At 36.0% G+C, this 13,958-nt stretch overlaps 1 protein-coding gene across 1 annotated transcript; it reads right to left on the bottom strand.

Annotated features, from left to right (window-relative positions):
- Positions 1-6,301: 6,301 nt before the first annotated feature.
- LOC131937366 (trans-1,2-dihydrobenzene-1,2-diol dehydrogenase) lies at positions 6,302-13,618 on the bottom strand. Its single transcript, XM_059294739.1, has 8 exons — positions 13,285-13,618; positions 12,038-12,149; positions 11,523-11,686; positions 8,151-8,397; positions 7,853-7,980; positions 7,577-7,663; positions 7,394-7,466; positions 6,302-6,815 (listed from the first exon to the last, which is right to left on the bottom strand). Exons 1-8 carry the CDS (start codon positions 13,372-13,374, stop codon positions 6,712-6,714), a joined length of 1,005 nt encoding a protein of 334 aa, XP_059150722.1. The 5' UTR covers positions 13,375-13,618; the 3' UTR covers positions 6,302-6,711.
- Positions 13,619-13,958: the final 340 nt, after the last annotated feature.

Below are 13,958 nucleotides of genomic sequence, written 5' to 3'. Positions count from 1 at the left end.
CATGTATACCGTCCCATTCAACGAAATATAATTATATACTTTTTCCAGTGTCCGCCCCCTCCCCGAAAATTCTACCCCCGCCCCCGAAAATTTCAAGTACCCCCACCCCTCTCCGGGGAGGAAAAAGTCTAAACTAAAACCACCCCACCCCCCACACACACCACCCCCCCACCCCCCCCCCCACACACACACACCACCCCCCCCCCCCCCAACCCCCCAAAAAAAAACATGTCTACCGTCCCATTCAACGAAATATAATTATATACTTTTTCCAGTGTCCGCCCCCTCCCCGAAAATTCTACCCCCGCCCCCGAAAATTTCAAGTACCCTCACCCCTCTCCGTGGAGGAAAAAGTCTGAAAGAAACACTGGTGTCGCGCATAGCCACTACGCGAAGAATTGCATTAAAGAAATTGCAAGAAAACCACTTTTTAGATTAGACACATTAATTAGGCGGTAATTTTATTATAGAGTATCGATGAGGAAATTTCTTTTGAGTTGGGGAGGGGGGGGGGGGGCTCAGACGTTCTTACGCGGGGGTGGGGCTTCGCCCCTACCCGAAGAATTGTATGAAAGAAACTCTTCACGCAAACCACTTAGATTAGACCAAATTGCCTTTGTATTGAATGACGTCATACAATTGCGTACTCTCCGGCTTGCTCTAAGCTAAATGTGACCGCGTCATACTTCGTCTTTCGTTTCACTGTGAGACTTTTTATTTTCCTTGTGTTTTCTCTAGAGCGTTCTTGTCAGACAGATAGATAGATAGATAGATAGAGAGACAGCGAAACTATTAGTATTAATAGATCTAGATCTAGATGTAAAAATAAGCCCCCCTCCCCCCGAAATTTTTTTACCGCCCCCTCCCCCCGAACGAAATGAAATTTATATAATTTATATAGAAAATATATACTTTTAACAGTGTCCGCCCCCCCGAAGAAAGTATACCGCCCTCCCCCCCCCCCCCCCCCGGAAATTTCAAGTGCCCCCCCCCCCCCCCCCGGAGAAAAAAGTCTGGAAGAAACACTGTCCCGAACCGATTTAGATCTATTTCTAACTTGATAAAAACTTTAACATGATAGGTTGTTTTTTTTTTGTACGCAAGGCTGCTAATGCGAAAGTCTCAACTTCGAATCCGGGTTCAAGTCAGTAGAAGTGAGTCGTTAAAGATTGCTTTATCAGGTAAGCCTACTGTAGCAATACGACCGTGCCGCGGAACTGTACAGTAGAGGCCTTGTATATTTGTGTTTATAGATTAGACGTATCCGTATGAGAGGCCTACATTCGACCATATATGATAAATATAACTAGAACAAGCAATTAGCCGACAAAATGTGGCTTTGTAAAAAAAAAAATTACAAGTTTTCTTTGAATTATCATACCGTCATTAGGGGTCATCCATAAATGACGTCACGCTTTTTTGACGATTTTTACCTCCCTCCCTTCCCCTCCGTCACAAGTCGTCACAAAAAGCCAGACCCCTCTCTAAAATGACGTCACACTTCAGCCTACAACCCCCTCAAAATTGTGCAGTTGAATTTTTTTAAACATCGATATTTTTCTAAAATATTGTCTGAACTCTGTCAAAATAGAGTATCTTAATCAATTTCTAGTACAATTTATTAAAACAGTTTTCTAAAACGCGAAATAACGTCTAAAATTCGTTTTCTAATGTTGCTTTTTTAAAACGCAAAAGTGTGACAACGCACAATCTGAATCCCCCCTCCTCCTCATCACACACCGTCAAGAAATTTAGGACCCCCCCCCCCTCCCCCTACAAGTGTGTCATCATTTATGGACGACCCCTTAAAATTTTGTTTTGTAAATATATTGAAATATTACAAAGCCAGTACATAAGCTAAAATGTAAACTTTCAAAAGATGTTCATGCTTTATAGCTCTCATTAGATAAGCTCTGGGAAAAGGGGGAGGGTTTACACTTTGGTATTAACGGAATGCGAAAGTTTGAAAGGGGAGGGGCAATTTATTTTAAATATTATATAGGGGTCATCTAAACTAGTAAAAGTTGTGTGTGTCCTTAACATAGCCACCCTTCTTCATATATAGGCCCTATCATCTCCCCAGAGCCATAGAATCTCGAGTCGGGCTCCTTACCGTCACTCGATGTTCGAGATAACGCCGGTCACTATGCACTCATGCGTTTCACACCCGATAATTGACCGCTATAGATCTTCACGTTGTCTTAGGGCTAACGATCGTGTCACGCGTCGCTCGAGCTAACGTACGGCCACGCGTCACCCCCGTTGTGCACCTGACAACTGACCACTACATAGGCCATGAGTAATGATTCTATCGTGACGACCAGCGGCATGTCCGAACTCACCGTTAGACCAGTGGCGGAACTAGAAAAAAAGGGCCACCCCGCAAAAAAAAAATTCTGGGCCCCCAGAATATATATATATATATATATATATATATATATATATATATATATATATATATATATATATATGTATATATATATATATATATATATATATATATATATATATATATATATATATGCCAGCGGCATGTCCGAACTCACCGTTAGACCAGTGGCGGAACTAGAAAAAAAGGGCCACCCCGCAAAAAAAATTTCTGGGCCCCCAGAATATATATATATATATATATATATATATATATATATATATATATATATATATATATATATATATATATATATATGTATATATATAAATATATATATATATATATATATATATATATATATATATATATATATATATATATATATATATATATATATATATATGTATATATATATATGTATATATATATGTATATATATATGTATATATATATATATATATATATATATATATATATATATATATATATATATATATATATATATTTATATATATATATATACAAACAAACACAGATTATGAACATAGGATACTCATTTTTGGCTTGATCGGGTTTCGAAAAAAATGCATTGTTTTTGGGTGTTTTTTTCCAATTAAAACAAATTACAACTTTTTTTTTTTAATACAACTTACAACAATATGTGCGTGAGTGCATTAGTCTGTATTGAAAATCTGTTATATTTTAAGTTTCCTGTATAAAAAGTAATCATTAAGCCAGTCCAAAAAAAATATAAATCGTGAAAGCTTTGTATGTGTAATGGTTTCTCGTGTTATGTTTATTTTATGTTTTTTTGGTATTTATGTTATTAAGTTTAAATACATTTCTTTTATATACTATGTCATTCTTTAGTATGTATTTTTTTATATAACAAACAAGAGAAGTAATTACTTTTAATTTGTTCACTACAAACCTATTAAAAGGAGCTTATAAGCACCCCTATTTAAATTTTTAAAAAAAGGGAAATAATTAATGGAAGTGTTTTGAACGTTAGCCTATCTTTCACACTGTATTTTGTGGTTTAAAACAAAGGGAAAAAGAATTAACAAGAGCGTGGTATGGTGTCTATAGAATAAAGATAATCTAGCCGCAGCTACAGTATTCATTTACAAAACATCCATCAAGTCAAAAATGCAAGAACATTAAATTGTATTAACTAAAAAAATTGATTATGGTCGGCTGTGGGCCCCTAAATGGCGTGGGGCCCCCAGCCAACCAGAGGCGTAGCGATGGGGTGCTGGGGGTGCGGACTGCACCGGGTGAAACCATTTAGGGGGGTGACACCAAGACAAAAAAATAGCAAAATTTATACAAAAAAATGATAATTCCACTTAATTAAGTGATTAATTAGAATGCTAAATAGTCTTTTAAGAGCAAATTTGACAAATCCCGACAAGGGTGGAGGGGGGGGGGGGTGACACCATGACATAAACATGCTAATGATAGAGAAAACATCAAGCTGTATTTATAACAGACTATAGATAAAAATCGTTAGTATTATATCTGAGCTCAGTTTAAAGCAATCGCCGTGGGGAGGGGGTGAGAGGGCGAAGTTACATTAACTCAACGTTGCAAAATATGCCTGAGGTAAACGATTTGGTCGAGAATCGTAATAACTTAAATGTTAATCCATGTATGGGGGGGGGGGGGGCTGGGTACAAAAATTAAATACATAAAAAAATATATGTCAATACATATACACATGTGTATATACATACTTATATATATATACATATACACACACACACATATATATATATATATATATATATATATATATATATATATATATATATATATATATACCATAGCAAAGCGCGCAGTGCTGTAAACTCTGAAGATACATATACATATGTAGGCCTATATCATTAAAACAAGCATTAACCCTGACCCCTTGTGCATGATGCCCAATCAACTGACCCCAGGTACTAAGAAAGCTGTTGGGAACTCTGGGTGGCAAACTCAACCACTTACTCAGTTACTGCCAGGGTGCTGCCCTCTAAACAAAATTTTAAAAAATTTATGGCAGAAAACTCTGGGTGGCAAACTCAACCACTTACTCAGTTACTGCCAGGGCGCTGCCCTCTAAACAAAATTAAAAAAAAAAATTAATGGCAGAAAACTTTACAGGAGTCAGAGTTTCTTTCTGGCTTCTCTTCGAGGGCGAGGCACTGCTCCTCATGTGTGGGGTTAGGGTAGGAAATGTCACGGTCAGAAGAGGTTTGTCTGAATTATTCTAAACGACCTCTCGATGTTTCATGGCGATTTGGATCAGTTTTGCATTAATGCATAAATGGCAGGCACTCAGGCAGACAAACACACCTTTTTTTTTTAAAGTAGCGGCATATTGATTAAAGATAAATCAGATCAACAAACAAATTGTGATTAAGCTTAAAACTAGAAGAAAAGTATTGCCAAATTTTCAACACGGATAAACAATGACGCTCATTAGTGCGTTTGATGTGCATTTTCTGAGGAATAATGGTATTTACTTTTAAATGGGGCAGAACTACCATACCGCCAGACCCCACAACATACCATAATTAAGTTTTTTTTTAATAATTTTAAAAAAAGTAATTTTCGTGCATTTTTTACTTGGATTTTTTGTAAAAAGAATACAGCAACTGTCTTCCGCGTGAGCTGGTCACATACAATGTACATGTGAACATTGTGTGTCTGTCTTTTGTTACACTTTCATGGATTACCACACCATTCTTGCGATCACAATGAAAATTTAGGATGTTTTTGTGTACACTCCCCCAAAGGTTTCTATCATAGGCCTAACATTTGTTTAAAAAAATGTGGCTGTCACTATGAGTACTATGGCCCCTACATTCACTTAAAAGAATAACCAGTGCCAACAGCTGTGCAGTCAGGTAACCGGTGTCTCCCAAGAGCCCTGTGACGCCCTTGACACCTTAGCCATCGCCGAGGGGTGTTTCACCATTGTGGAAGGCGATCAGCTTAAACTGGGGCGTCTAGGGGATAGTATGGACAGACTAGCGCCCCAGCAACTAAGGTCCGAGAAATAAAGTGCCGACACTTTACGTGTTTAACACTGTTCTAGAAAACAAGGCCGTATGTCTAAAATAAATACGCAATTGGTAGCTTGTTGGTGAAAACCTAATAAAAAGCTGCTTCAGTTTGGCGTGAAGGACTTCGAGAGTCCTTGCTCCTCACTTGGATAACTTTATGTGGCTAGCTCACAGAAAAACTTTATGTGGCTAGCTCACAGAAAAACTTTATGTGGCTAGCTCACAGAAAAACTTTATGTGGCTAGCTCACAGAAAAACTTTATGTGGCTAGCTCACAGAAAAACTTTATGTGGCTAGCTCACAGAAAAACTTTATGTGGCTAGCTCACAGAAAAACTTTATGTGGCTAGCTCACAGAAAAACTTTATGTGGCTAGCTCACAGAAAAACTTTATGTGGCTAGCTCACAGAAAAACTTTATGTGGCTAGCTCACAGAAAAACTTTATGTGGCTAGCTCACAGAAAAACTTTATGTGGCTAGCTCACAGAAAAACTTTATGTGGCTAGCTCACAGAAAAACTTTATGTGGCTAGCTCACAGAAAAACTTTATGTGGCTAGCTCACAGAAAAACTTTATGTGGCTAGCTCACAGAAAAACTTTATGTGGCTAGCTCACAGAAAAACTTTATGTGGCTAGCTCACAGAAAAACTTTATGTGGCTAGCTCACAGAAAAACTTTATGTGGCTAGCTCACAGAAAAACTTTATGTGGCTAGCTCACAGAAAAACTTTATGTGGCTAGCTCACAGAAAAACAAAAAATGTATCCACAAACACTCAAGTAAATAAAGAAAATTAGAAGGACACTTAAAAATGAAAAACAAGTTTCAATAAAAATGACAAAATGTAAATTGAATGTCATCAAGACAAGTGTTGATTTTCACATTTTAATTTCAATTAAAAAATATTTTAAAAATTTGAAAGTTCATGCAGACACAAAAATAAATAAATAAATAGGAATTGGAATTATTTGCTCTTTGTTTGTGTAAGTCATGTCAAAAGGCAGCAAAAGAATGAGTCACCTTATAGTCATTATACCTTTCTAGTTACCCAATCATACTGATGGGGAAATTTTGTCATAGCAGATACTTTTCTCAGTTATCTAAAAGTAAAAGGATTCCATAGCATTTATAAAATAAAGACCTCAATACATATCAAACATATCTAACAGGACAGTATTTTTTACCACTACTTAGTAATCCAGTAGTGTAAAGAAGCACAAAATAATGTTAGAAACAAATAAAGTTTAAAAGGATTTCAGCAGTTTGTATTGAACCAGTTGTTGAAAATTTCAGGGGTAGTTGTATTTAATTCCAAGCTGCTTCTGAACCTCAGTCAGGATGTACATAATTGTCTCACTGTCCTCATGGGTTATTTCTGGACACTCTTTCAAGCCTGTAAAACAAAGTAACCGTAGTTCAGCCACTGCTCATACATCGCTCACATAGTTTGTTTACAGTAGGGTGCATCCATTTATGACCTCCACAAAAATAGTTGCTTTTTACCCATCCATCATGCACTTTTTTACTGCGCTCCCAGAAAAAGGAAATTTAAAATGACACATTTTACTAGCAATATTGATTACGTCAGTCTAGCTAGTTAAAATATCACTTGACCTTAGGTCAGTCTGGCTAGTTAGAAGATCACTTGACCTTAGGTCAGTCTGGCTAGTTAGAAGATCACTTGACCTTAGGTTAGTCTGGCTAGTTAGAAGATCACTTGACCTTAGGTCAGTCTGGCTAGTTAGAAGATCACTTGACCTTAGGTCAGTCTGGCTAGTTAGAAGATCACTTGACCTTAGGTCAGTCTGGCTAGTTGGAAGATCACTTGACCTTAGGTCAGTCTGGCTAGTTAGAAGATCACTGATTGAGAAACCGAGTTAATTATGTCACAATGTCCCAAGTAGCAACTTGTGTTTTAAGTCTTATTCTGCCCTCAGAGAATGACACTAACGACAGTATTTAATGTCTGACCTTTCAAAAGACAATCCCGCACAGCCTTTGCTTCATATGTCAGGCCTTGAGAGTTGGAGTATGTCATACCATCCTAAATATCATTCAAATACCTTTCATTAGTCCTTTCAATCATTGTCATCTTTCATATTATTACAATGAGTAGAACATTTGTTAACATAAGGAAATTTTGGAAGAGTTTACCATGTCCTGAATATCAGGGAGCTGAAAATATTTCACTTGATTCTCTTTGAGTACAACTCTAGTTGGGCACCAAAACCAATCTGGAACCTAGAGAATAGCAATTGGCATTAATATGCACTGTGTTATTTCATGTTTTTCATAAATCTGCACTGTGTTATTTCATAAATCTGCACTGTGTTATTTCAAACCATTTAATTTTTAAACCATATTAGTTTCTCTTTTTATTAATTGTTTTTAAAATGAGAAGTAAATAAGGAAACAACATATCTTACTGACCACAATAGTTCCTTGAGATCCATAGATAGTCAGATGACTAGCTCCGTTACTTGTTTCAGCAGAGTAGGAAAGGGAAGCAAATTTGCCTCCAGGGTATTTGAGTAAAATCACAGCAGTTTTGTCAGCACCTTGTGATTGGAAAAATAATTAGATGAATAAAACATTCCTTGATTACAATTTTTTTTAAAAATTGTGTGATAAAACATTGTTATCATAATTTACAAACGAGTATTTTAAGACATAGATAAGTTTGTATTTGACCTAATGGTAGCATTTAATTTAGACTGGGCACTATCACCTGATTCTGCTTTACTTCCTTGAGCAACAATGGACTCAGGTTTTCCTTTAAAAAGTAAGTTGGCAGCTTGGACTGGATAGCAGCCTATATCCATGAGTGCTCCACCACCACGGTTCATGTCAAAGTATATGGCATCATCTCGAAAAGAAGCAAATGTTGCTTGCATCATGACAACTTCTCCTATAGCTCCGGATTTGATGTGCTCTAGGATAAATTTGTAGGCTGGAAAATGTCGACTCCAGAAGGCCTAAAAATAGATGGAATATCCAAGTTTAATTTAATTAGCAAGTGAAAATCAGTGGTGCAGCCAGCTTTTGTGGTTATTGAGAACAGCTAGTTAATCAAAAAGGTGCCAACTTTTACTGTATTTTCGTAATATATAAATACATATGTATATACATATATACAAAGGCCCTATACATTCATATTTATGTATGTATGAATATATGTGTGTATGAATATATATATATATATATATATCAATCTATATATCTGTGTGCGTATATATCTGTGTGTATATATATATGTATACATATTTTACAGGTGTGACATTCTTGCTGGGTTGCTTTCAACCCTTTTGTAGCACCCAAATGCGACAGAGGTGTGTAACCAGTTTCATCCATGCCTAGGAATTGAGCCGTTGGTTTTTTGGTCATGTCATTTGGCACTGACTTATCCAATACATATAAGAAACACCTCCAATGTCACAAGTCACTGTATCACTAATCACTCTGTATCTCTCACGTAATACTGCCATTGTCTCTCCATTCAATCATTTTCTGCTATGGTTGCACCCATGGTAACCTTTGTAAGCCAACCTGATCACCATTACTGAACACGCAGGGTCTTTCTTTTACCTAGCTAGGTAATATAGGCAGCGTAGTCTAGAATAACTTGTTTTTATTTTCTATCTGTCTCTGTCCTCACACAATGTTGGGAACCAATCCATCGCTACATCTTTTACTGGCCTTTTTGTTTTTTCATCTGCTGTTGCATCTTTTCATTCGTTTATCACATACTGTTTGACCTTGAATCTCGTTTATCACATACTGTTTGACCTTGAATCTCGTTTATCACATACTGTTTGACCTTGAATCATGCTTACATCAACAAGTTGCATTTCAGTTGTTAGGTTTTGGCTTTGACCTTGTTGACAGCCAACTACACTGTAATCAATTGCAGCATTTGTAACTTTACATCTCTCTCTCTCTCTCTCTCTCTATATATATATATATATATATATATATATATATATATATATATATATTCACACACATCTGTATATTACCCCTACCCTGCTGTAATCTTAATCTGGTATCCTGTCAATACCTCCTGGTAATTCACAATAAGGGTTGTTCATTTCAATAATTACGAGCCGGCCCGCGGCATAACATACGCCGCTATTTAGTTGTTTCTAATTTTCAATAATTCATAATTTGTGAATTCGACAGTACCAACGCTGACACTGAAAATATTTCTTTAAAACACTATAAGTAGCTCGTTAAGGACCATAACCCCCCCCCCTTCCTTCCCCCCCCCCCCCCCCCCCCTACGTTTAAAATCGTTGGCTCTGCTTGTAAACATTTAGAGTGAACACAGCTCACTAAAACCATGTAGGGGTGGGGAGGTAGGGAGAGCGTTTGCAGCTTGTTTTCTAACGGCTCGAAGAGGAGAATTATATATATAGATAATAGGCAGGTCAGATTATTTGAACATAGCATTTGTAACCAGACATGGCATCTTTGAGTAGCATTTTTATAACATAGCAAGAAACTACTACTTTACACTTTGCTCAAGAAATCTTTGCAATAAATTTTAGCTTCTAATACAAAATTGCAATTTTTCTGAAAATGGTTCACATGAAAAATAATTTTTTGCTTGCCTCTTGACATGAAAATTTTTATGGGCAGAATACGAGTGATTACAATAGTTGTGCTGTAAGTTCAGATAGGTTGGGATCAGAAGAATACTTAGTGCCAACTAATTCAGATAGGTTGGGATCAGAAGAATACTTAGTGCCAACTAATTCAGATAGGTTGGGATCAGAAGAATACTTAGTGCCAACTAATTCAGATAGGTTGGGATCAGAAGAATACTTAGTGCCAACTAATTCAGATAGGTTGGGATCAGAAGAATACTTAGTGCCAACTAATTCAGATAGGTTGGGATCAGAAGAATACTTAGTGCCAACTAATTCAGATAGGTTGGGATCAGAAGAATACTTAGTGCCAACTAATTCAGATAGGTTGGGATCAGAAGAATACTTAGTGCCAACTAATTCAGATAGGTTGGGATCAGAAGAATACTTAGTGCCAACTAATTCAGATAGGTTGGGATCAGAAGAATACTTAGTGCCAACTAATTCAGATAGGTTGGGATCAGAAGAATACTTAGTGCCAACTAATTCAGATAGGTTGGGATCAGAAGAATACTTAGTGCCAACTAATTCAGATAGGTTGGGATCAGAAGAATACTTAGTGCCAACTAATTCAGATAGGTTGGGATCAGAAGAATACTTAGTGCCAACTAATTCAGATAGGTTGGGATCAGAAGAATACTTAGTGCCAACTAATTCAGATAGGTTGGGATCAGAAGAATACTTGTGCCAACTAATTCAGATAGGTTGGGATCAGAAGAATACTTAGTGCCAACTAATTCAGATAGGTTGGGATCAGAAGAATACTTAGTCTAGTGCCAACTAATTCTGTTGGTATTCCTGTAACCCATAGAACTAGGTCACTCAAGACATATGGAGACATCCCCTTACCTCTTCCCAATAAAAAATCTACATATATATAAATGAAAGTATGTTTGTTTGTGAGTTTGATCTTTATACATTATTATTACACCTTTCATCCAATTGGCAAGAAACTTTGATGAGTTTATGAGAATACTCCAAGGGAGGTTTCTGCTGGGAAAAAAATTTCAATTTTACAGGGGCGGCATCCCGGTAGGGTGCAATTAGGCACCACAGGCTTTCCCATGAGCGCTATGCTGCCTACGTTAATTTTAAACAGGGCAATAGACTATGGATAAGATGGGGTATAATAGTAATTAACTAAACAGAATCAGATGCATCGACCAGCGCTCCAGCAGGTTGCGATTTGGTACACTGGGCTATCCTGTGAGCACTATGGCGCATATGTTTATTTTTTATCCTGACACTGTGACATATGACATTGGATGATTAAATTGAGCCAGGGGCTGTACGCGACAACGCGTGGGACGGGCACAATAGTAATACCATTAAGGTCAGCTTGTGAATGAGGTAGATTTTGTTTAAATACCTGTTTTTAAAGCAATAACACACATTGTTTATCATTATAAATTTTGACATGAAATAAAAATAGCTTAGTAGGTAATGAAACTAACATCTACAAAAAGTACACCCTTTTCTTTTGCTGCTTTTAAAACACGTTGACATCCTTCCAAAGACAGTGACATTGGTTTCTCACAAAGAACATTTTTTCCAGCATTAATAAATAAAAGGCTGCTCTCCACATGATTTGTGTGAATGGTTCCAATGTAAATGACATCTGCAGAATAATATTTATTTCTTGATGGTATATTACAGACAACAAATTTGTGTGGGATACACTGCTTTTTTAAATGAAGTCAACAAATTAATTAAAATTATCTACTCTCATAAAATTAAAATAAGCAACAACTACATAATAACTAAATTATAAGGTATAATTATTAATTTCAGATTTTTTTACAATTGTTGCATAGTTATGATACAAAAACTGGATTAAATATTTTCCATAAGCACAGTGGTATGGAAATTATTTAATGTCAAGTTAAAGATTTAGTTATTGTTAGGTGTTAAGTTTTTTTTTTAAACAATGTTTTTTTTTTACTTCCACAGCAATTAGAAATAATCTTACCTATGTTAGAGTCTTTAGCAAGCTCTTCATAAGACCCGTAGCTGTTGAAAATATCAAAGCGTGATGCAAACTCCTCTGCTCTTTTTTTGTCTCTTGCAGCCACTGCAACAATCTACAAGACTTTTGTTTGTAATCTCTTTTTAAGGAAGATATTTTTATATATTCTGATCTACAAATATCACATTTTTGTAAATGTAAATATCAGCATACATATTTCTGGTGGGGGTGGTAGAGATATGCCAAGATAGGAAGGGAGGGGGAGGCTAGGCACGCTTACTTGATGGTGTCCCGCATGGTCCCCAAGTAGAGAATCTATGTATATAATTCTCTTCTTGGAGACGTAAGAAAACACCAAGTTGATCGCCGTATAGTATATAGTCTAGATCAAAATCTAAGATCTACATATTATTTATTCTGGTAATTTATCGTTTTAGGTACGTAAAATCGCCCGCAACTAGATTCTAGTAATGTGAAAAACAGGAGACTCCTTAAATTTTAATAATTATTTCACATTTTGAAAAATACAAAAATGTTTCCCTGTTTCATTTATATACCTGTTTTTTACAATTAAATTAAAACTTTTCAGTATTTAATGAAAACTAGCGATGTTTCCAACAGATGCAACATCGCTCATTTATATACTATAGCAGTCATCTTGTTGGATTTTTTTTATAAACTTATAGCGCGAGATTCAGGGGAAGCCACTCTAACTTACAGATGGCCGCTTGTTATATAATCTAGTATATAGCAAATCCTGCTCACAAACACAGCTGTTTAAAGTTAATTTATTGCCTATATTAATAATAATATTCATTAATATTGATATATTTTATTATTTAGCAATTGATTTAGGTTTATTATTCATTTATCTATAATATTTGACACAAATATATCACAAAATAATGAAAATATACTTCTATTAATGCCTTGACAATGAGGTAACGTTTTCGTACATTACTAGCCGCGGGCGATTTTACGTAGATCTACCTAAAACGATAGATTACCTTTATTCTAAGAATAACTAGAGTCAGGTCTTAGGCCTACTGAGTTGTTCAGCTTAGTTATCAAACATCACCGAAGACAGCTAGATCTACGTTAATCATTTATTAGAATCTAGATCTAGATTAGATCTAGATATCTAGATCTAAGTACATAAAACTCTAGACTCTAGAATATACTATTGATGTGGGCTATAAATAAGAAGTGTTAAATTAATAATTCTATCGAGCAAAAAGCAAAACAAAAACCTCGTGTTCTGATTTTGGTAGAGCCTTTAAACACAGGCAGAAATCATAGGATATTTTGCCGGCTCCACAAATACCCCAACGAGTCGCCATAACCAAGTGTTTTGTTCTAGATTTTTCTAAATCTAGATCTAGCGTAACAAGAGTAAGCCTACACTTTGCCGGTCCTATAAACTATAATGATTTGTGCTCCTAACTGTAAGGCAGTGTACTGTAGGGACATTGCGATAAGAAATAAAGATAACACTTTTTGTACCACTTAACATCGACCTTTTGGCTTTTTTTTTTATGTGACACATATTTTAAATTACAAAATAGTCTGCCGTATCCAAGGGCGATGCCATTTGGAGTGGCCGCTCCCCCTTAGGCCTAGATCTAGATTTAGAATAGAATTTTGTCATTTTCGGGAAAGCGGTGCCTTTTTAGAAAATTTACCAATAAATAAAGTAAAAACAAATGTTGGTGTCGGCGTTTGTACCCCTCTGCTGTTCAATGACGATGCACATCTTTAAAAATTAAGTCAGCGAGTGTAACCTACCTTGTTCTTGAGATCATCATCTGTACATTTTAAGTTGGTTGATGAAAGCACTCATCTCTAATTTAAATCAGTGGCGTAGCCAAGAATCGGCCATGGACAAAGGTAATAGTAACTAATTTTACAAGCTTTTAACTACTTT

This window comes from Physella acuta, unplaced genomic scaffold, assembly GCF_028476545.2.
Source record: "Physella acuta isolate Inbredline_101_S28 unplaced genomic scaffold, ASM2847654v3 ptg000208l, whole genome shotgun sequence".
Classification (NCBI taxonomy): domain Eukaryota; kingdom Metazoa; phylum Mollusca; class Gastropoda; family Physidae; genus Physella; species Physella acuta.
Note: the sequence above shows the minus strand (reverse complement) of the source record. Positions and strands in the feature narration are given on the sequence as shown.